General features: G+C 37.6%; 1 protein-coding gene across 35 annotated transcripts in view; it reads right to left on the bottom strand.

The window, feature by feature from the left end:
• The window catches only part of AFDN (afadin, adherens junction formation factor), a 142,623-nt gene that overhangs the window by 58,558 nt on the left and 59,323 nt on the right, over positions 1-24,742 (bottom strand). For 22 of the 35 annotated variants that reach the window (XM_068939151.1, XM_068939150.1, XM_068939164.1 and 19 more), the window contains 9 exons: positions 24,188-24,282; positions 23,073-23,335; positions 20,125-20,194; positions 18,333-18,451; positions 10,164-10,225; positions 9,116-9,321; positions 5,369-5,389; positions 4,488-4,633; positions 1,160-1,254 (listed from right to left, as the gene is read on the bottom strand). In XM_068939151.1, the coding sequence (XP_068795252.1) occupies positions 1,160-1,254; positions 4,488-4,633; positions 5,369-5,389; positions 9,116-9,321; positions 10,164-10,225; positions 18,333-18,451; positions 20,125-20,194; positions 23,073-23,335; positions 24,188-24,282 (1,077 nt within the window). The remainder of the gene's footprint in view (positions 1-1,159; positions 1,255-4,487; positions 4,634-5,368; positions 5,390-9,115; positions 9,322-10,163; positions 10,226-18,332; positions 18,452-20,124; positions 20,195-23,072; positions 23,336-24,187; positions 24,283-24,742) is intronic. The other 13 variants (XM_068939173.1, XM_068939172.1, XM_068939148.1 and 10 more) reach the window with 1 other exon arrangement.

Below are 24,742 nucleotides of genomic sequence, written 5' to 3' on the forward strand. Positions count from 1 at the left end.
CTTTGTCAGTCCATGCTGACCGCTCCTCACCACCTTCTTGTCCTTCATGCGCTTGGAAATGGTGTCCAGCATCAGCTGCTCTGTCAGCTTCCCAGGGATCGAGGGGAGGCAGCCTGGCCTGAAGTTTCCTGCATCCTCCTTCTTGCACTTTGTGAAGACTGGAAGGGCATTTGCTTTCTCCTAGTCCTCAGGTACCTCTCCCCATCACCATGACCTTTCCAAGAGCATCGAGAGCGGCCTTGTAGTGACACTGGCCAGCTCCCTCAGCACTCTGGGATGCAACCCATCAGGCCTCGTGGACTTGTGGCTGCCCACTTTGCTGAAGTGATCCCTAACCCGATCCTCCTCCACCAAGGCAAAGTCTTTCTTTCTCCAGACTTACTCCCTGGTCTCTGTGGTCTGGGATATCTGAAGGCCAGTCTTACCAGTAAAGACTGAGGCAGAGGCATTCAGAACCTCAGCCTTCTCTGTGTCCTTTGTCATCAGGGCCCCAGACACTGACCTACTGGAGCAAATTCAGCAGAGAGCCACCAAAATGATTAGGAGGCTGGACCAACAGACATGCAAAGAGAGACAGAGAAGTGAGTTTGGTTCAGCCTGGGGAAAGAGAAAGTTAAGTGCAGAACTTACTGCTGTCTTCATCTACCTAAAGGCAGGGTTAAGAAACAGACTCTTCTTGAAGGTGTACAGTGACACAATAGAAAAACAGGCAAAAACGCACACAAAAATTGCAACATGAGAAATTTCAATTAGATAGAGGAAAGGTTTTTTTTTTTTTTGTTACCATGAGGGTGGCTGAACACTGGAACAGGTTGCTCAAAGATGCTGTGCAATCTCCACCCTCACATGGAGATTCAAAACTCAATTGGACAATGCCCTGAACAACCTGATCTAGTTGACCCTGCCTTAAGATAGATGTTGGACTAGATGATGTTCAGAGGTCCCTTGCAACCTAAGTTATTATACGATTTTTAAATCAACACATATCATGTAAACATCATCGTGATCTTTTTATACTGTTTGAATTAGCTGTATAGAGACAGTTCTCAGGGCTTAGGGTAACCTGTAAATGTCACATAGTGTTAAGAACAATTCTGTTTGCTTATTACTAATTAACTGTATGGTTTAGAAGAGATGAAACAAGATCAAGCAGTCTAACCTATTTTAGGCCTCTGAGGATTATTTTCCTCTGGATCATCAAGGAATGCTGGCATGTAGTTGTTAAGCTCTGACTGCAGACAATGAACCAGGTACCTGTGAGGAAGGGAAAAAAGCGGAGTTTTAACATCCTGCATATGCTCATTATGCATGCTTCTGAAAAGAGATCTAGTAAATCCTAAGATACCTGAAATCACAGTCTTATGCATGTGACTATACTGAATATCAAATAATACTTTTCAAAAGGACATAGAAGACCAGCTCTATGCCTTTTCTGGAAAAGTTAGCAAAAGAATTAATCCAGCAAGGAACCAACTTGGCCACTTCAATACAACATTGCTACCACATAGGCAAGTGACGGTCATATGCTTTTATAAAGAGATGTATGTTGTTAAGCCAAATGTTGGTCCTTGATGATTACTTAAGCAGACATTTACTTTTCTCCTTTTATTTCAAACAAGAACAGTACTGAAGAAAACAGTTATTCTATTCTGAGCCAACACATAAAATTCCAAAATTGTCCTACGCTTCTGTGAAAAATAATTTTTGATCCTTGTATTTCTCTTATCTTTAACTAGAGTGAAATGAAAAGTAACTTTGTTTTAATATTCCTTCACTTCTAATAATTTAACATTTTTCATTAAAACATTTTTAACGCTGTTTTTCATAAGTCATTTACGTATTTCCTGTTAAGAACTGAAGTTAAAAGAGAATCAAATTATAATTACATAGAAAGCCATGAAATATTTCCTTGGTCTACAACTCTGCTTTCTGTTTCACTGGTAACATTTTTTATGTAATACTTTCAATTGTTATAAAAAAACAGCTGTTGGAAGCTCAATCAACTCTGTTGCACGTCAGTTGTTACCACTGAATAACATTTTCACAGAGCAGATTTATTTCTTTTCATGCTTCTGTCATGCTAGTTTATTTGCCTTCTAAAAACATATTCCACAGTTCCGTTCTCCTGAAGTTTAATAAATCCATCTGAAATCCTATAACTTTTGTTACAATATTACAATAATTTGTTACAGCAAAGTATTCAGGGGAGAGTTCACACAGTAACAAGTCAGCAACACTCTTTCATACCCAGTTTGCTCATCTCCAGGGGCAAAGAGTGCTATTTCTTCCCAGCCATAGAAGTATACTGTTTGCCAAAAAAAGAGTGGCTGAAGATTGAAGCAGCAAAGAGTTGTTTCAAAACACTCATAGCAAGCACTCATGTGGGGTGGAAAAGTCACAGCTTCATTAACAGTCATTAGTCACTTAGAGGCAATATAAAAATGGAGGATCACATTGTCAAAATACTTTATCAAAATAGCTACTTGCCTTATTGTACTCTTGCTCATAATTCACCAATGGGAAAAAAAAAAAATCTGTATGAGTACAAAGTGGTTTGGTCCTTCTCTGATACCTTTCAGCAGCTCAGAAAGTGATAGCAAAGTTTCACACACCACAGGTAAATCCTTTTTCATCCATCCGAAACCATCATGCTCTATTTGAGTAAATGCTATTCAAAATATTTGAAGAGCTTAAGAGAAAAAGTGTGTGTTTAATCTAGATCGTTCTAAGGCTTAAAAAAAAAAAAAAAAGAAAAAAGGAATTGTACAAGCTATCAAACTTGGTAAAAACGAACTGCATTTTTTCCAAGAAAACATGTGCCATGGATTATTGTTACTATCATTAAAATCCTGTTTGTACGGCACAATGACTGCTTCTACTTATTCTTCCAAAAATGTTAGGAAACACCACATAACATCAGCAAAACAGTCTTAATAGTAACATCTGGCATTTGCAGCAGGTACATTACTTTCATCCTGCCTGTTTCATGCCGTATCTGTTCAGAATAATATAGCAACCCATAAAGCTAAAGAGTTAAAGATGGTTAAGTTTCTCAATCTTGTCACAATATAAAAAATATTAAGGTTAAATTCTGTGCTATGAAAAGCATGACAAGATTGTATGCAAAATAGACAATCTACAAGTGGGGGAAGGATGGGTACAAGTCCTTAACAACGTAGGCAGGCATCTGGTTGTGAGTTTTTGCAAAAGGCAGAATTTATGATTCTTCTTTAACTTAATGGATTTTCAGAGTGAAATCATCTGTAAAAAACACTTATCTGTGAAGTCATACACAAATAATTGTGTATTTACAGGAGATAAAAAAAGAAAAAATTAACTTAAATTTTTTTTTTTTTTTTTTTTTTTTAAAAACAGCTCTATGGCAACAACCACCTTCATAAATATTGTGCTGCAAAATAGCTGACTTGCTAGGATAACAAAGTATGGGGTTCAATGAAACTTCTTTAAGTTTTCCTCTCAGCAACACAAACCTGCTGAAGAATGCTTGTTCAATGCTGGCTGAAAAAAAAAATTACAGATCTCGAGATGTGCAAAAGTTAAACTTTTTTTATTATTAATTAGCACTCTGCTCAGTCAACATTGTCATCTCGGAGGATATTTTCCTTGGAGGATTTCCCTTTCCACTGGACACTTCATTCACAAACATCCTATTGAACAGTACTGTGATTAACTGAGTTGACTAGCATAGGTTGTTTTTACCCCAAGCCCAAACCTGTCTTCACATGACGTTTTCAAAAGCCACTATGCAAACCACTATTTATGAGAATTATAAAAGGAGCAGATTATTAATCTAATTAGAAGGCTCTTAAAAGTGCAAGGTTCATAACTTGATAGGTCATAAATATTTAGTGCCATAGATTTATACATCAACAGTAAAATTAAGTTTTCATTGCATCTCCACAAAAATGTTATATTAAGAGAAAGCAACCAACATAAATTCAAATTTAAGTAACATTTCCATGAAACTGTTAAGTTTGCAGCTCCCTCTATCACAAGAACAGCTACTATTAAGCTGTTCTCTAAACACCCTGAAATTAAAGCTCGGTGTTTACAAATACTAACTAAAATACTTGAAGCAAGTAAAAACTACAGAAATTTAGTACTAAAAACAGTGGCTGACTTCTCAACTTCTCATTCAGCCAAATATGAGAATCAAAATAAACAACCAAACTTCAAAACAGCAAATCCTTGCGGGTTTTTATTCCTTTAATGAAGAAACATGAGGAAAGTGATGCAAATAAAACTTCTCCTATAGCCTAGTGATCCATATTCATAAAAGAAAATAGCTGTCCAAAGAAATAAGTCTCTCTTGTCAGTCCTCCTCTCAGGTATTTAACACCACACAAAAAACAACTGCTGTGTCTAGAACTGGCAAAAACATGGAGTGATTTTAAAAACCACGGTAATAAAGCTGTCATATTAACACGCAGAATACGTTCAGTATAACAGAGGTTTGATAGCCTTACTTGAACGCCATTTGAACCAAGTGTGCCAAAACATCTTGTGCATCCACAGTAATTCGGCTAAGGTCTCGGTCTTGCTTTATGAAATTCAGTAGTTCAGATGCATTTGCCATCCAGAAGGCAAGTGCCCCAGCAATATTCTTCTGTTTCTGTAAGTAGAAAGAGGTAGGGAACAATACAGAGAAATAGCTTTCCGATGAGACACTGCAGCTTACAAAAGCCTCCAAAGATAGACCAGTACCTTTTCCCATTTCACCAAATGTATCTCAGATACCAGATATTTGCAAAATGTTTATATATAATATTGCAATTGCAGTAACTGATAAATTCAATTTTAACATGTTTATTGAACAGACAAAATTCCGTTACATTGCCAATAGCAGTAGCAATAAAGCCACGGCATAAGTAGCTAGTCACACAGAGCTGACAGCTTAGCTGAATGCAGTATCTGGTAATCTGTATGCTTTTTAAGCACATATTCACTATTGCCCCCTGATACTGCACTCACAGGTTTTGATACCCAGTGATCCAGTATCAAGTACTGATCTATCTCACCATCTCCCGACCACAAATGCCAGGCCAGGCAACCTCAGATGAGATCCAAAGAATAGGAACCACAAACAACAAAAAAAGAAAATAAAGGGAAGAAAAAGAACTTTGGTCATTTCATATCCACATTGAAGTGCGTTAAGCAGAAATTATGGAATGCCGTAAAAGTTGCAAAGTCAAAAAAGGATTTTAGTACTGCATGTTCCAGTTGCTGAATGAGTGTTATGAACCGTTCAAGTCCAGCTGTTTTGAGTATTGTATTTTTATATGGAAGCAGCATGAGAAACTGAGCTAAGCCAACATAGCTAGGATCAGTTCCCAGCAGTATATCCTACCTGATCAACCTGGTCTACCTCCTGGAGAAAAACGGACGAAGGAAATCAAACAGAATAGAAGAAAGAAACTTGTGAACAATTATGATAGTTTTAGAAATCAAACACTAAATATGAAGGTACAACACTTATGTTCACAGTTATACACAGATGCATTAATCAATAGCTATGATGCAATGAGCCCCTTTTAAAAAAAAAGGAATTATTTCAGTAGAACTTGTAGCACAACGGCTAAGAACTGAAGTGCCACACATCACAGTTAATTCAAGGAATGCCCTCTACTAGTTGACAAACCAGACTCATCGGTTATTCCAAACTCAGTGCACCACAGAAACCCCACAGAACATTTTGCAGGCTATGGGGTAACTAGCCATATGAGTAACAGATTGAGGAAGCTACTTGTCCACACTGCTGCAGTGAAGACAACATACAAACACATACAAAACAGAGACAAAAGAAACTTCTCCAACAAAAAACAAAACAAAACAAAAACAATAAAAACAACAAAAAAAGGACAGATTTAATACATGGCTTTTCAATTAAAAAAACAAAAAAGATTGTTTCAAGCAACAAAAAAGGAAGTCAAATGAAATATCACACTAACAGCTTCTTAAATAATGGTACACAAAATGGCACACTGAGCTAAGCAAACTAAAAAACACCAGATATGCCTGTCTGCTTAGTTAAAACTGAGCTCTTAGGTCACACTTTCTGGCCTTCTGCAAAGGTCGCTCTCTCCCATCTGCATCACAGTGAGCTCAGATACCAAAATTTGAGGTGTCATTTGCGCTCATTATTGCAATTTTATTCAGAGTTCCAACAACAAATTGCTACTACTTTTCTCTTTCTTCCCCCCTTCCAACCAAGGAACTCTGAACTGATTGAACATATGTTGGTACACAATAAAAGGAGGTGTTAAAATTTCCAGAGGATCAGAAATACTATGAAGCAATTTAAAAATCAGAATACACAAACTTGGCTTGTCTACACAATTTAAGTTCCTATTCCAAAATTTTTAATGAAAGCGCTCAGCCTTTTCATAGTTTCCCCCAAAATTTCTTCCCTTGCCATCTTCTATACTGTTTACATATACTAATGCATCGAAGAGTACAAAAAAAGTCACTGAAGAAGTACTTGCTAATAAATTAATTCTGTAACTTTAGAAAGCTATCAAGTTTCCTTCTGATCTACTTAGGCAAAAGCAGAATTAAAACCTCTTCTCTTTTATTTGCAGTCCAGCACAAGAGTTTGTGCATCTTCCCTTTGCTTCCCTCTGCTTTGGGTATTTCTCTCCTCTTGCTCTCATCTGTCTTTCCTGCAGCCTTTCAGACCCTCAGATCCTTGTCAGTATAGGCATGTTTTATGGTCATGATCTACAAAAAAGCTACTGTAATACAGCAAGCTATTATACAGTAATTTAACTGTGACAACCATCAATATCAACACTCATTCTACAACCTAGATGAAGTAATTTGATTTAGCTTAGCCAATAGCGTTTACACATCACTAAAACAGGTCCAACCTAACAACAACTTTTTGGCCAAGCTTCAGTACTACTTTGTCTTCAGCTCATTAACCACTGAACGTTCTACTCTGTCATATGTGTAATTTACTATTTTTTCCTAGTTTTCTCCAGCTTCTTCAGCATGGCATTTGAAGGAACCTTCTCCCAACTTTCTTCAGTGTCAATCCCCAACTCTCTTCAATACATTTCTCGTACCTGGATAACATCTTTCACAAAATACAAATTCAGCTACCATTTTTGTGTTGATGCCTTCCCTAAACTTCAGGTTGGAAATCAGATTGCAACCACAAATATGTAAGGCTGCAGAAATGGTCTTTCACAAAGGATAGTCCAGACAAACATTTGGCTTTAACACAAGTTTCATGATGTTATTAGTAGGATGATATAGTTGCTTGCAAAAAATCAAAAGGCTGGACTTGACCTGTGAAGCCCTTCTCAGTGCTGTAATTAATGTTTTTGCAGAACCCTTTTTTTTTTTTTTATTTTTGGTCTGCTTTGTTTTTGTGAAAAATGATATTGGAGCCTGCCTCTCAAGTCTCTTCTAGCAGCTAAAATGGTTAACCATTTTAGTTCAACAGAGACAAAATGCAGAGCTTCCTTTCCTTGCCTTTTCCACTGCCCCTTTCCTCTCACTCTACTTTTTTTGGTGAGGGGTATTGTTACAAGTTTACATCAATCAGTTCTGTAAACGGAGTCACCATCTTTGATTCAGCCCTGTAACTTCCAGGTTATAACTGAAGCCCACCCTTTATTGTCCATTCCTCCAGCTGAACATTCAGGTTCTTTGCACTTCATGTTCTCCACTACTGCAACAGTCTGCTGACTTGAAAAAACTCACTCTTGCCACAGACAGATAATGTTTACAGCAGAACCTGATTATTTAAACTTTTGATATCACTTTGATTTTATCAAATATCCATTTACTATGGCATCAAAACAGTGTACTAGTTCTTCATTTCACATTCAAACAACCTTTCAACCTGACATAAGTTTCAGAACCCACATGAAAGGCTAGTCTTGTCTTCTCACTGTGAAGATTCTTCAACACTGGCAATTTCTCTCTTTCTTTCCTACGAACGGTAAGAGCTTGTTGTAACTATTTACAGAACTGTCTCCTTATTATATCCTCCCTACTGAAAACTGCACTAAAGCTTTCTGAAACCTGAACAAAGGCTGAACAGTTTTGGTCTGCCGTGACCTTGATAGTCATGCCGTTCTTTTCTTGTTTACTTTTCTCCTCTCTCTTCTCCCTTAATCAACCTGTTGCCTAACACTCACTTGGACTGCAAATTCTTTACAGTACGATTAATATATTTGTTAGGTTTGTACAGTGCCTAGCACAGTAGGATCCTTGCTCTCGACAGGTTACTACAGCAGTATATTTTGTAACAAATATATCTGATTTAATAATTATAAAAACGCATTTCAATTTTTCCTCTGAGAAAACCCTGCAGACAAAGAAGTTAAAATAATTAATTAATAAGTGAACCTGAAATATAACATTGTTTTCTTAAGATATGACCATTACAGTTTATCAACAGTACAACAATGCAAGGTATTTTCTCATTTCACAAAAAATAAAAAATAAAAAAAATTGGATCTGATCCTGCATTCCTACACAAAACAGAACCCCACCCAGTGCTTCAGTGGAAGTCTTGCGTATGTAATAGCAACAGTGTCAGACTACGCGTAAGACATTAAAACTCTTGATAACTTACATTTCTCTTCATAAAGCAGTTGTACCAATTCAGTTCAAAAAAGCCCAGTTTTATTACCGCTTTTGCAGTTGCAGAAATTACAACGGTAACAGAATCAAAATTCAAAAGCCACATTTCTTTTTAGTATGTCCCCTTCAAGACTCAGTCAACGCAAACACCTGCTACTTACTCAATATTCCTTAACAAGGAAATTCAACTTGTTTCTCAAGCACTCATGACCAGAAATGCTTGCAAAGATTTTTGCTTCTCGAGAACAGAAGGATTTCCTGTCATAGAACATATCTTCAAGGCAACATTCCCTCCCTACCCACATTGCTCAGGAGGGAGTTCCTTGCAGCTCACATTTTTCATCGACAAGAAAACAAATCCTGAGATGGAAATTCAATGTAGGTTATAGTTTGACCCTTGACAGTAGCTGATTAAATGCTAAAACAAGGCTAAGAATGTTAGTAGATAATTTACAACGTATGCTTAACTCCCTTGATATGCTTTTGTAGAGAAACTCACCTGTATAACTCCCTCCATCATGTTCACCATCTTGTTGACTATTGCAATGACTTTGTGAGTACGCTCAGTAGGAGTGATGTCAGGTCTGTACTGGCTTGACAATACATACCGACATGTCATATACAAAACATAGGTGGGTGACAATTTAAAATGAACTGTTGAGCTATTTGTGTAATTTATAATGGCAGATAAGAAGGCATCTTCAGCTGCGGGGGAAGGGGAAAAAAAAACATTCTAGTTAATCAAAGATAGGAAGAAAATGAAATAAAACATTTTATAGCTTGGGGTGAAGGAGATTCCTTTTTGGAGGAGAAGGGGGGAGAGCAGAGTAAACTTAATTTAGAGCTTAAATTCCTGCATCTGTTACATTCTGCAGTAATTTAGGTACAACAACAACACACTTTTATATAAAGCTAGAAAGTCCGATACATCAGGAAACATTTCTATACTACTCCCTATCTCTTTGTTGAAAATTTGCAGCCTCAAGGGAATAGGAAAATGCAAAGTTTCCCTGTCTCCCTTATCATAGGAAATTTTGCATTAAAGATTTGTCTTTTGTTTGTTTGAAACTAAATGAGATTTTTAAGCAATCTCTGGTATGATATTTTTCTACCAAATTTGGGACCTTAAAAAAATCAGAGAGATTAAGACGATGACAAAAATTTACAGTCCTAACCTTATGAGATTTTATATAAATTCGATTTTTGACCAATATATAACATAATATCCAAGATGTGGAGAACTCTATATAAGAGAATGAATTCAGTGTAATGCTGTGGGAGGTAGGATTAACAATTTTTTCCCCAGTTAAATTTCAGTATCTGAAGATAGGGATTTGAAATACAATCAGAATTAGGCATGAACCCCTTCCAATACACAAAGTGTCTCTTCACCCTCCCCAGTAAAATCAATTACATCAGTGAATTAACTATTATCTATACATTTTTCTTTTCAATGTTTAAATTTCATTCAGGTTTTCAAACTGCCTGAAAGTATTGCAGAAAAACATGTCAGCAAGTAAGTGTTTATAACTTCACTATATACTCACAGCTTTCCCTGAATTCGATACTGGCAGGTAGTATCAGTTCTGGTCCATGGGTATCCTGAGGTCTTAAAAAAAAAAAAAAAAAAAAAAAAAAAAAAAAGATTAAAATTGAAACAGACAATCCACATGAGTAACAATAATTATATTGTCAAATGACATTCCTCCAAATACTCTGGTTCCAAACGATGACACGTATTTCCTCAAAGTTTTCCTTTTCTTTGCCTGTGTCCTAGAGTCATTCAAGCTATACTTGCCCACAAGACAACAGATCTTAATACAGGCTTGAACTGTGGAGTCTGCATTATTAACAAATGTCCTCTTTTGCACTGTACGATAGACTGATAACATCAGCTTGCCACCTGCCATTAACAGGATTCAAATAACAAATTATTCACAGACACATGAAAGAAAGTGAATGAAGCTTCAGCCTGAAGGATCACCTCTGCTACAACAGGACACTTTTCTCGGTATCATGGAAGAATACTCTCAAAACTGATGTAAACTTGGTCAACTTATTTGTCCTTTCTCCTGTTAAGGAAAAATAAGTAAAATCCAGCCCCTTCCCCTCATACTGCTCTTGCTTACACTGCAATAAAAAATACTGCATGTCGTTCTACGAGCCCCAGAACTATTTCCCTACTGAAAGGGACTGCAGTGATCTTTCCCATCATCATGTATCAGAGAATTCAGAGAAAAACGGACAAAAATTTGATTTTCTGGTGTCTACAAAGGTTAGAGTACATAATTCATGCCTCCCTTAAGCAAAAGCATTAATTGGGCTGTTCTCTGTAGATAGGCTCCTATTTTTAGGAAACACGTAGAAGCTTAACCTCTTTTGCATGCAATAGCCTATTTTAACCACATTTAACACAACGGTAGCTTTCTTCCTTCCTCAGCAACTTTCAGAAAGAAAAGAATGTAATAAGATTACACAAGCCTCATTCTCCTAAGAAGTCAGTACAAAAAGCAGCAAACATTTTACCTATCCAACAAAGCAAAAATAGGATGCTGAAAGCATATTCCTGGGACGCGTGACAATCTTCCCCTTTATTCAGCCATCTCCCATCGTAAAAATCAACAATGTAACTTTGAGAGACAGCTGACATCAAAAGATCTGAAACTAAATTTAATTGCAACATCTGAGCTCAAAAAACGAGGTGTTCTTTTAGGGCTTTTTTTTTTTTAGTTGCAAAAAAAAAAAAAAAAAAAGGACAGAGAACTTAGTCATGTCATTTAGGTAGCACTTTATTTTAAAAAGGGATTGGTAAAATTAAGTTCTGGGGAGCTGAAGGCTAAGAAACAGGTTTCCAGGCACAGCAAAGCAATACGTACACAAATTCCTTGAAGATAGTTACATTCTGAATGAGACAGTATACTCTCTTTATAAAAAGAGCACTTGCTGGTGTTCAAGTTGGAACTTTTCTTCTGTTGTTATTGCTTTGAATTCAAGCTGAACTAATTTCTCACTGCCACCACACTGTCAAAAGTTCATCATCATCTTCACTGATAATTATTTCCATTGAACAGTAGCTATTAATACTCATACATTATTAATACAGAAAATTTCAAAGATGTGTAATCATAAGACTATAAACAGGTAAAGCTTGCAGATAGAGCTGTAGTAGTAAAGCACAGAAATGTTTCAACAATAGTGGCTGGCAAACCAATAACGAATGATGTATTTCAAACGCGGTTTTATTTTCATTTTTTAGAATGAAAAGATGCCGATTCCTTTCGGTGAAAGGCTGGAACAGGAAATCAGTTTTCTTCCAAGAGGAAAGAGAGCAGTACAAGATATGAGAACCCATATGTATTAGTGCAAGATTGCTTGCAAAATTTTGGAAGTTGTCTTTGAGAGAAAAATGAATATGTAGTAGGAAGAGGAAGGACTTCTTTTAAAAGTTAATTTAATTTTACTTCCAAATTAACATTCTCTCTAGAAACAGATGCAGTAAATCAGCTATTTTAGCCGCATTAGTAAGAGATTACTTCAACTCTCATGCCGTTATCTGCTTTCCCCAAGCCCATACAAGAGAAACTCTCTCTAGATGGGTTTTTCAAAGTGGAATTGTAACTTAAAATAACTCTGTGTACTTCTGGTATCCCAGTAGCTAGCCAACCTGCTTTGTTACCAGCTATATTTTAAGAATGTGTTATCTCTGTGCTATTGCTTTCTTTATGCTGATACTTTTCTGAGCTAAACAATCTGAAAGTCTAGCTAGCGTACGCCTAGCAAGCAATGCCATAAAATATTGATTAGGTGTTGCCTCCTCTAGTAAGTATGCATCAGGTAATATTAGGCTTTAAAATTGCATTAAAAAAATACTACTGCACTCTCCAGATATTTGTATACTTTCCTAGATTAATTGTGCATGATAAACTGCATAGAAAAAAAAAATTTCTCTTTCCTTGTATGATTGCTGAAACCAGCACACTAACTATATACAAATGAAATACGTTGCAAGGCATGTTAAAACTAGGACTCAGAAGGGAGGCTGTATTCCATTAACACTACTTATACACCACTATCCTCATTTCCAGCCACATTTTTAAGAGCTCCTGAAGGCAAATACAAGGACATTCAGTACAGAGGTTGATCATTTGTACAGTACCAAGAACCTGGATCTGCTCAGTGTTTTTTTTTAAACCAACATAACAGCTACTTCATGTCATGATTATCACCCTTACTGTTCACAGAACAAGGCCAGAGTATCCCAGCGGGAGTCTAATTACTGATTCACTAAATACATCCATGAAAGGGAAGAACTCGAGTTACTCGAGCAACTTGTGGACTGACATCTCCTAATTTGACAGCCTGACTTTGCAAATTTGTTAACCTCAACATAACACGTATGTGACAGAGTGCACATCAATAAACAAATATTTAACAATTTAGCTGGATAAATAGCTCTATGTATGCCCCCTTCCCATATACATACATATAGATACACACACACACACACACACAACATTCATGTACAATACTCCTAAAAATACAGTATCATTGGCAACACCGGTGATGAGAAAGAACTTTGCACTTGCAGCTATCACAGATCTAAGAATAATTTAGCAGCCTGTCTAAAATATTTTCTGCACACTTAGCTATCAAGATGAAAAGCTATGTATAGTAAGAGCAACCCTAATGTTACTGTTCCCTTATATGCGTTCTCTTCAGAGGGATTTAAAAAAAATTAAAAACAAAGCCAAGATGCACCTCACAGATGGCTCTATACTTTTGCAATATACAAGCTGCCTCAGGAAAATCCTGTAAGATAATATACTCTTGTTGACAGGTAAAAAACACAAATTTATTGCATCTTCACACAGATATAAACGCACAGCTAGAATTCAACAAACACTAATGGTAAAAATATTAAAGAGTTTCTGACTGACTATAAAAGATTCACAAGGAAGTTTTGTTTATCTTTCCTAAGAGAGGGGGACAGGAAAAATACAGTTAAAGACATTAAATCTTTGGCAACCTTAATTAAAGAAAACGATGAAAGAAGTCTTTCAACATGCTCAGGAACTCTAACAATAGAGCACAAAGTTGAGATGAATTTTATTAGTAGCATCTCAGAAACATGCAAATTCTACTGTAATTTCACTAAAAGCACTTAAACGATCCCTTTGTTGCAAAGCACTGAAACACAAGAAATTAAATTCAGACCAAACACAATTTTCTGCTTATTTCATGGCTCACGTCTTTGAACTCTGTTTTCTGTCCAGTGAAAAATAAATTCACCTAAGGATAAGCAGTCATACCAGAAAGTTTACAACCTGAATTAGTCTTTTCAACCTTGTACAGTGTTTACCTTAGCAGTTCATCTTAATTTAAAAGCTCATTAAGGCAGATAGCAACATAATTTTTTTTTTTTTTTGGTAATATGACAGAAAGAAAGGTTTTTTTTCCCGCAGAATCACAGAAGCACTGAGATTGAGTGGCACCTCTGGAGATCAAGTAGTCCAACCCTGTTGCTTAAAGCAGGATCAACAACCACAGGTTGCCCAGGAGCATGTCCAGTTGGGTTCTAAGTATCTCCAAGGATGGAGACTCCACAACCTCTCTGGGCAACCTGCTCCTGTATTCAGTCACCCTCACAGTGAAGGAAAAAAAAAAAAAAAAAAAGGTTTTTCTTAGGTTTCAGTGGAACAGGTGCCCAGCAACAGGACAAGAGGCAATGGGCAGAAACTGAACCACAGGAAGTTCTACCTGAACCTGAGAAAAAACTTCTTCACTGTGAGGGTGACAGAGCATTGGAACAAGTTGCCCAGAGAGGTAGTGGAGTCTCCTTCCCTGGAGATATTCAAAACCCGTCTGGATGTGATCCTGGGAAATATGCTCTAGGTGACCCTGCTTGAGCAGGGAGGTTGGACTAGATGATCTCCAGAGGTCCCTTCCAACCTAAATGATTCTGTGAATTTCCTGTGTCATTTTGTGCCACTGCCTCTTGCCATTTCACTGGATAGAGCCAGGCTCTGCTCAGTATTACCTTCCATACTCCCTCCAATCAAGTACTGATGCACACTGATAAGATTCCTCCCCCTGAGCCTTCTCTTCTCGAGGCTAAACAATCCCAGCTCTCTCTCCAATCACTCCTTTCATATTTACTTGTTTTGTCAAAACTCAAACATTGGACTCTAGAGAGAAACGGAATCATACAAAAATGAACTCTGGAGTTCATCTGGTCCAGTCTTCTGTTGAAAATAGGGCCATAGATTAGGTTATCCAGGGCCCCCCCTCAAACCAACTCCTGACTATTTCATAGAATCAAAGAACGGCCAACGTTGGAAGGGGCCTCTGGAGACCATCTAGTTCAACAACCCCCCCCACACACACACACACTCAAACAGGGTCATCTAGAGCATGTTGCACAGGATCGCATCCAGGAAATCTCCCTCATTTCCAATGAGGGAGAACCCAGCACTTCTCCACACTACATGTTCCAATGTTTACTTGCTCACGGTAAAGAATTTTTTTCTCTTATACCCAGACAAATTTCCTCTGAAGCAACTTGTACCCACTGCCTCTTCTCCTGTCACCCAGTGTCCTTGCAATGAGAGCACCCTGATCTTCTCTATAACTAACTTTTAGGTATGGCAAGACTGGGATTAGATTCGCCCTAAGCTTTCCCTTCTCTAGGCTGAAAAAAAACCACAATCCCTTCAACCTTTCTTCATACGTCAACAAGTACTTCAACCTTCTAACCACTTTACTGGAGATGTCCCTCCACTGGATTCTCACCATTTTTTTTCAGTCTCTCTTGAACTGCGGGAACCACTACTGGACACAGTATTCCAGGTGTGTCCTGAAATAGAGTGGAATAATCCCATCCCTTGATCTGCTGGCTACACTCTTGCTGATGCAGCCCATGAAATGCCTTTATTGCTGCAAGGACATACCGCTGACTCAAGTTTAGCTTGCTGCCCACCAGGACTCCCAGAATCCTTTTTGGAAGAACTATACCCCCACCAGTTAGACCCCCAGCCTATCCTGCTACTTGGAATTTTTCCATCTCATGTCCAGGACTTCACTTTTATCTTTGTTAAACATCATGCAATACTTGTTGGTCCAATCTTCCAGCTTGTCGGCCTGAACAGCTTCTCTTCTTTCTGGCTTATCTACTTCTCTGAGTTTGGCATCATCCACAAACTTGGTGAAGGAGTATTCAGTCCTGCTACCCAGACTGTTTATAGAGATATCGAGTAGTATTGAACCCAGCACTGACCCTGAGAAACTCAGCTCCTGACCAGCTGCCAGTTCCACTTTGAGCCTTTAACCACCACCCTCTGAGCTTGGCAGTTTACCCAGTTTTCCATCCATCTTATTGTCCATTTACCCAGGCCACATCTTAGCAGCTTATCAACAAGGATTTTCTGGAATACTGTGTCAACGCCTTGCTAAAATCAGGTGGATGATGTCCACTGAGCAAGTTGTCCAACTAAGCACATTCTTTCATCACAGAATCCAGTCAGTTGGTCAAGCATGACTCATTCTGGGTAAACCCACTCTAGCTTTTTCTCAATCACATCCTTGTCCTTCATGTGCCTTGAAATAGCTCCTATGAGGAGTTGTTCCATAATTTTCCCCAGGGACCAAAATAAATCTGACTGGCCTGCAGTTTTCCGGATCTGCCTTTTGGCCCTTTCTCTAGAGGGGTGTAGCATTTGCTCCTTTTCCAGTCATTCTGAACTTCCCCTGCTCTCCACGACCTTTCAAAGACAACAGTCGCTTTGCAGTGATGTCAGCCAACTCTAGGCATCCTCAAATGCATCCCAGCAGGTCCCATAGATTTTAATTGCCCAGTTTGTACAGATGTTACCTAACTCAAACAACCTCTACTATTGGTGGTTTGCTGTCTGCTTCATTGTTGCTTCTTAGCATTTATTCTAAAATAAAATGTATATGCATACGCAAATCTTCAGAATATACTTAGGGGCTGTCCTCCTCTTATAAAGATCTCTAGAAAAGGAGAAAAACCTAGCTAGTATTTTGCAAGTGTAACAAAAGCGCATCTCTCTCCACAGAATTACAGAACGACTGAGGTTGGAAGGGACCTCCGGAGAGCATCTAGTCCAATGCCCCTGCTCAAGCAGGCTCACCTAGAACACCTTGCACAGGACCCAGAGAGACGGCCTTTGAATACCTCCAAGGATGGAGGCTCTGCAACCTCTCTCGGCAATCTGTGTCAGTGTTCAGTCACCCTCACAATAAAAAAAAAAAAGTTCTTTTTCTATTTTCCCTTATGTTCAGATAGAACTTTCCGTGGTTCAGTTTGTGCCTGTTGCTTCTCGTTCCGTCACTGGGCACCACTGAAAAGGGTATGGCCCATCCTCTTCACACTTTCCCTTCAGATAACTTATACACAGATTAAGATCCACCGGCCTCAGTCCTTCATTCTCCACGCTAAACAGTCCCAGCTCTCTCAGCCTTTTCTCATATGAGAGATGCTCCAGTCCCTTAGGCACCTTAGTAGCCTTTTGCTGAACTCGCTCTAGTAGCTCCATACTTCTCTTATACTGGGGAGCCCAGAACTAGACCCAGCACTCCAGGTGCGGCCTCACCAGCGCTTATCAGAGGGGAAGGAACACCTTCCTCAACCTGCTGGTAATGCTCTTCCTAAGGCAGTTCAGAATACCCAGAAGCCCATTGGCCTTCTTTGCCACGAGGGCACACTGCTGGCTGCATGTATGTATGTATGTATGTATGTGTACACAGCCACACACTCCCCACACCACCACCCCCCACACACATATATGCACACACAGAGAAGTATCTAGTATCACATGTGACAAATATACTGTGCCAGATTTCTACCCAACCTTACATATGTGAAAGGGGCTCTCTTTTCCCAGCTTCTATTTATGATGGGAAGTAGAAACAATTTTTGCGGCAATGTTGATACTAAAGGACATTCTCTGAGGAGGAGTTGGGTACCTTTTGGATAGAAGTCACACAAGCTGAATTTGAACAAAGTATTAAGAATATATGGAGATCAAAGAACTGGAAAAAGGCATATGAGCTGGAGACTGTTTTCCATCATGATTTTGGAAGCATACTGAATATGCAGGGTATGAAAAGTGGCACTGCGCCCTTGAAAAAAGGAACTATCTATGGGTAAAATGGGATAACGCTCATCTGCCTAATAACAGCCGATATATCATAAAACCAAAATCAAGGAGCAGGTGCTAACCCATACATAACCTGTGCAAGATGAAGGCACACAGAGATAGCTGAAATGTTGGCTCACCAGAGTTGCCAATAACACTACAGAAACAGGAACAACCTGGTTATTTTCCTCTCCAGAGTTGTTACCATCACCATGCAAATGACAAATGAAGCCAAATTTCAAGGAACTGTATTCTTGTAATTAAAGGCATTCCATATGAAAGGGCCTGACCACAAACCAACAACAAACTACCAGCTTGACTTTACAGAAAGAGAACTACAAATAACAGAATGTTTAAACAAAGGAAGACATTTTTACTATTCTGAACTCCAGGCTTTGATTATTAATCCTGAGTTTTATCTGGAGTAAGATCTCAAAGGAAATCTTACTTTCCATAGAGAAAAATAGGTAGTTCAAAACATTTTAATTCACTGTTGATCTACTGGAAAATGTACTAGTTTTTTTTTTCCCCCTCAGAAGTTACAGATCACCACTTGCCTACCTGCTTTCTTGTCTGCGGTAATCTTGTTGCTGTTCTATTCTAACCATCGGCTTCACCATTCCTCGTTCAGCTGTGCTGGATGCTGATGATGTTCTGTCACCATCAAGCCTGTTGGTGCTCTAATTCAAAACAGTAGGACAGGTATAGCAAGGAAACATCAGATTAGCCAATATTTGTGTATGGCACTATTAAAATGAAGTGTCAATTTGAAGCTAGGGAAAGGAATGGGTTAAACAGAAAAAAGCACAGAACGCAACAGAGCAACTCAGTGGATTTTGTCATCACAATGAAACATCCAAGAGCACATCTGCAATGCAAAATACCGCAATGGGCAGACAGAAGTGGCTATTTCTTAAATGTTGCCAGAATATATCATGAAAATTCCAAAAGCCTTTATTTAAAAGTTACACAGCTATCAATAAAAACTGGCTGTCTCTGAAGTTTTCATTATCAAAGCTAAAGCATAGTAACAAATTTATAACCAGCTAAGCTCTCCTACCCTTGTTCTGCAATAGTTTCCAGTCTTCACACTACTGATCATAATTTATCCTGTTCTTACGCATAGTCTCCTACGATAGACAGGACGTAGCTTTCTAAAACTAGAAAGCGCAACTCAAACCATGCCAATCTTTATGTACAAGTTAATTTACTTTCTTTAGTTGCATGGGTTCCTTAACAGTAAACTGTTGATTTAAGCTTTCCAGTTGCATCTCAAATCATATCGGAAACACAGTGCTTTAAGCAGCAAAATTTACAGTAATTCTTTTTCAGTAAAAACTGTAGAAAATAAAATATCAATAAAATATTAAATACTTTCACATCTCTTAAGAAATTTCTAGGATTAAATAATTTGCTTTGACACAAGAAAACATACGGAGAAGTGTGCCTCATTACCTCCGATAGTTTAATTATTTTTTTCCCCCCTACAAACGTCATGAAAGAAACGCCTATCAGAGTACTGTCAACACTAACAGTGCACTATCAGTATCACAAAGCTTCTTTTCAATAATTTGCATTTGATAACAGCAGTAATAAAACACAAAAGGAAATGCATTTATGGGACGATTACTACATTTCAGATTGCTGAAACAATTCATTCTCTCTTTTCAGCTGAGGCATGTGATCGTACCACTAAAAGGCATTAACTGTTGTGTCATTTTACTCATTTTCTTTGCTCTTGGAAAATGCAACTACTAGCAGACACGCAGCGCAGGAAAAAAGTAAGAAGAAAAAGATTATTACTTCATAAAATGTTTATAACTATGATTGCAGAGACAATTTGTTTAGCGAACGTGTGTTCAGGAGCTCTACTGAAGTCACTAGTCGCACGCATTAAATTTTAAAAGCCTAGTTAGAGTTCAAATTTTATATAAAATGTGAATGCGATAAAACATTCAATTTATTCTGTAACGAATGACAACAGTCATACGCTACATGTATGGCATACTGATGTATCATTTTTACTATGCATCTCCATCTGCATGTAAGCTTCCTGTGATTAACCAATTTCTCCTAAAACTTTATTCCAAGCACAAGTAGTTTTCCTTTCTAAAAGACAAGTTACTACGTTTTTGGCACGGAATGCATGCCAAATGCTAACAGAAACGTGCACAAAATATTCTTACTGAAGAAAAAGATGCACACAATATCCAAGCCCACAAAACTAAATAGCTGGGGAGAACGATGAACAGGCAGCACTTTACCAAATACTACCAATGTTGTAATTTTGGCCTAACTTAAGTATGATCTGTAGCTTTTATTATTTATTTGTAATTTAGCCATAATATAATACCTTGCTTGTTGGTAATGCTGTTCCACTGTGAACATCTCCCTCCAGATCAAACGTGGTTTCCTGAACAGCTCTAAAAGCAAAACAACATTCAAAGTACTTTTTAGAAATTATACAGTTAAACAAGGCACTGAGTAGCTAAAATTAGTAAACTGCAGTACAAAGACTCTCCTGTTGATGTTCATTTTTTAAACCACTGTATCAATTCTTTATATAAAAGGACTACAAATATTTATCCAGATCATTTCCTTTGGCAAAACTGGTTCTTGCATTTTTTTTCCTCAACTGAAAAATTGAGAATAGATAAAAGCACTAAAATAGATTGATGATGTTTTCACTGCAGTTGACTTGCCCTAAGTTTTTACTCAGGTCTTCAATACTAAATGCACATCCACCGTATCAACTTAAATCATCCACAAATCAAAATAACGCATTATTCATCAGAATAAGCAGATAATAGAAAGATTTTTAAATTATTTGATTGCTCAAGCTGCAATATCCCTTGCCAGGGATTTTGCTGTTCACGTAAAGCTCTGGAGTAATATAGTGCTTTGCAGTTGACTACATAAAACCAGGAATGCATTTGCTAATTGATCTGCAGGCTAGATGTAAAAGGAGCTAGAGGTTTTAGCAGAAATATCACATCACTGGCCTGAACCGAGAATTATTTCACAAATGCAAGTGGATTGCACAGGGATTTTTAAAGAGTTTACTACTTCTACCAACTAAAAAGAGAGTTCAAGTGCAAGCTTTAACAAGACCCATATTACACTAATCACTACAGGAATCAATATATTTTCCCTTTTCATTTTAAAAACATTAAAAAACCCTCTAATTCTTACTAAAGGGATGATAACTCATGAGAACGGCAACCCACGTTCTCTCTATTTTGGGTGAGACACTAGCATAAAATCCACTATTACTAGTGAGGCCTACAACCAATGAACAGTTGAAGAAAAAATAAGGGGTTGAGGCCAAATGAAAGTTAGGGGTCAGGGATGAGACACCCACAAGCTTGCACATATGCTGCCTATCCCATTACAGATAAACAATGAATGCTCAGAAGAATTCCAACAGATACTATAATGATAAGCGATCACAAGTTACAGAATTTCTTGGATGGAAACACTGCCATGAAATCACAGTGACATCCTGACTTTTTGGTAATACAGAAGTCCCCTACACCAGTTATTAACGCTTCGACTTAGTAGACTTGCTTTCAGGTATCTACAAGAGGCCACAGAGAAACAGAGTTCTTGCAGAGTGAATTTCAGCCTATGAGTCCCCAGGCTTTCAAATCTAAAATCACAAGTCTAAAGTTGCTGAGGTATAGAATAAAACTGCACATGGTTCATAAGTATTTCACTCAAACTGGACCACAAATCTAGCGATTATAATAAGCACATTCATCACTACCAAGATTGAGGAACTTAGCTTGGGGGCGGGGGGGAGAAGACGGAGGAATGGCAGGAGAACCTCTTAGCACAAGAAAATCACTCGTGTGTTTTTAAAGCTTGCAACAGTCCAATGCAATGTGCTGCAGTTTTAACTAAAGAAGTCACCTTCGCTGAGTCCTGTCACTTTTTGGTTATTTGTATAAAAATTCCTTCATCTCATAGCTAAGAAGGTTAAAATTCTTCTGCACAAGTTTGATCACAGACATATAAGGATTTGCGGCTAGTAAAATTTTAGTTATGTCTAAGGCAAAAAGGTGCCTTCCCATGGCAAAGAGAAAGGACAGGACATCATTGGACATCTTGGGACTCTGCCTTAAAAAAAAAAAAAATCTAAATGTCACAGTCCATACTAATAGACATGCTCTGTTTGCGGGCTTGGTACATTTTATACCCTTTAAGTATAGGTTACAGGTATTACTCTCCTCCCAAAAACACAGTGTAGTTTTTTTTGTTGCAAGACATGCATGAAAACAGCCTATTTCCAGTTGAATGAATGACTCATTTTTTTATCTTTAATAAAGAACAGGAGAAACATCTTTTCTAAGATTCTCTGTTTACAACAAACACACAATATACTTTCAGGTTAAAATAAAGTTAAGAAAAAAAAAACTGGTTAAAATATACATCTGAATTAACTCAGCAAATTAGTCAGAAGAGACTCCTTTTCTGGGTGTCCTTCATTCATCTCCAAGCCAAAATCTGTTGTTTTTTTTTTTAAACAACAGCATACTATGATAGTAGTTTCATTTGGACCCAGACAGGATGGAATAAAAAGCATCGCATCTTCCATGGTATACAACCCAAATTTCAGCTCATCTTTCTCCTGAATATGTACATAGCCACTGAACAGGACACCTGAGCCTGTACAAGTCACTAAAAATATAATCACTATTTTTACTATGTACCTCTCACAAAAACATGAATATGTAGAGAAACAATAGGATGGACTTCTGGACTGTCAGTCCTTGAAACACAAAAGGAAGAAGATAAGTAATTATACTGTAACAACGACTGCGACTGCTACACTTAAACGGTTAGCACCCTATTTTAACAGTAAACAAATTTACTGTAGATGCTCACTTCACTTCTGAATATCTCTAGGGAAACTTAGAAAGTCACTATCTAGAGGAAAAATGAAAACCAAGCTCCTCAAAACCATTCAGCAAAGTCTTTATTTTTCCTGGAGGTTGTATGAATGGCTATGAAATCATATGAAAATAATGCTTCTGATTGTTTTTAACATAGAAATGAGATTCAGGGAAACACATCTGAACACTTAATAATGAAATGGACACTTGCTAATCCTAAAAAAAATCACAAGGTGGAGCTCAAGTATTAAAACAGTTACTGTATTTTGAACACTTGTAAGCAGTTACTCAGAACTCATTTAAAAGCATGCTCTAATCGTAGGCCACCTATAAAGCTCTCATTCCCTCTTCTTTCCAAGGCTCTACCCTTCACCACAATTAGAAGATAATAACTTATGATACTCACCCAGTTTTGTGTCTTGGACCTTTGACCATAAGACCTGCATCAATGGGTCTTTTAGGAATAACATGGTCCTGAGTGGGATCCACAAACTTGAATACATGAGATGACCCAAACTGAACCTTCATCCCACTTTGCAGCATAGTCGTTTCTGAAATACGCTGACCTTCCACATAAGTTTCAGCATCAATGCTTCTTGGGGTTACAGTAACAACTCCATCCATATTAGTGAGGTCACAATGATGAGGCTGAATTCCTGGACCAAATAACTGGAAATAAAAACAGTTAACATAGAACAAACTAAATTATATTGCTTCAGAAGCAAAATAAAAAAACCCCAAAAGATCAAGTCACAGCTTACCCTATTTACAGACTAGTAACATACTTTTGCCTGCTCGTGAATTTAACACAAAAGTGTGGTACTAAAATCAGTCAAGTTTCACTTCAACTTTCCGTCAAACACAGATGATTAAAACAGTCTTTTAATTAAAATGTGCAGTAAAAATCCAATAATGAAGAATTTTTCACTTTTTTGGCTGTAAGTATGCTGTTTGTAACTACGTTTTCTTCTGCTTGCTGTTTCAACATTGTATCTTAAAAGGCAGTATTTATCAGTCAAGGCTGCACTGATACAGACCTAGGGTTGGTATAAGAGTCTCTTCAGCGTGAACTTTGCTCGGGCTTTTCCACGTTTAGGAAATCCTACCTCACTCAAACGGGTTACAAGGCTAAAGACTCAAGACAACAGTAAGCAGCTGGGATCATACCGATATGTATCATCAGAACAATCCAGTGAGGAAAAAGAACATCCCATGTTAAATAATGAAATCCTCACTTTCCTCTTAAAATAAGATAGGAAAAATAAAATAAATCAATGTTCTGATCAAGAAATAAGAAAATAAACAAGAAATTGCAGCAATGTTGCTTCTAGCTTTCAAGGGTAACTTAACTGCTCTTCATTAATATGAACGTTATAAGAAAGTCTGAGATTACTGCTAAGAGAGGCTAAATGATTTAAGATTCACAGAACATTTAACTATTTTCCACAATTACACACGACTCTCCGAAGACCAGATCAAGACTTTCATTTGAGTCTGCTCCCCCGACTCACCTACCCGTACCTGAATGGAATTTTCATCAAATTTTTCAGTTCCCACTTCAGTGACACTTAATTGTAGACGATAGAGCTTTGGCTTATCTCTGGAGTCAGAACCATCTGTAGAGCAAACAAATATTCATTTGCAAGTTATTAAAGCTCAAATACTCACACAACAATTCTACGCTATTGAAGCTTTGTTCAAAGTAGTAGTATTATCCAAAACATAACTTTGAGTGAGATTCTTTTGGGTTTGGGTAAAACACTTAAAAATTTTCCATCATTGTGTGAAAACACAGAAAGTAAGGATGGCCCATGCAACAGAGTGGTCGTTTTCTACAACTGCAAAGAACAAAGTAATCAAGAATTACTACCCTGAATATACTTCAAAAACATTTCTGTATTTATTTAGTAGTTTAAGCAATACAAAAGCTTAGAGAGTAACAAAAATGATGCATACCCATACAGGTATAAATGATTTATGAAATAAGATACCTATGTATTATAATAATACTATTTACAGATTTTTCATCTGCACCGCACTACTGTTACTAAAAGTAGATTGCAACAACATCTGTTA

Source organism: Struthio camelus, chromosome 3 (genome assembly GCF_040807025.1).
Source record: "Struthio camelus isolate bStrCam1 chromosome 3, bStrCam1.hap1, whole genome shotgun sequence".
NCBI classification, from domain to species: Eukaryota; Metazoa; Chordata; class Aves; order Struthioniformes; family Struthionidae; genus Struthio; species Struthio camelus.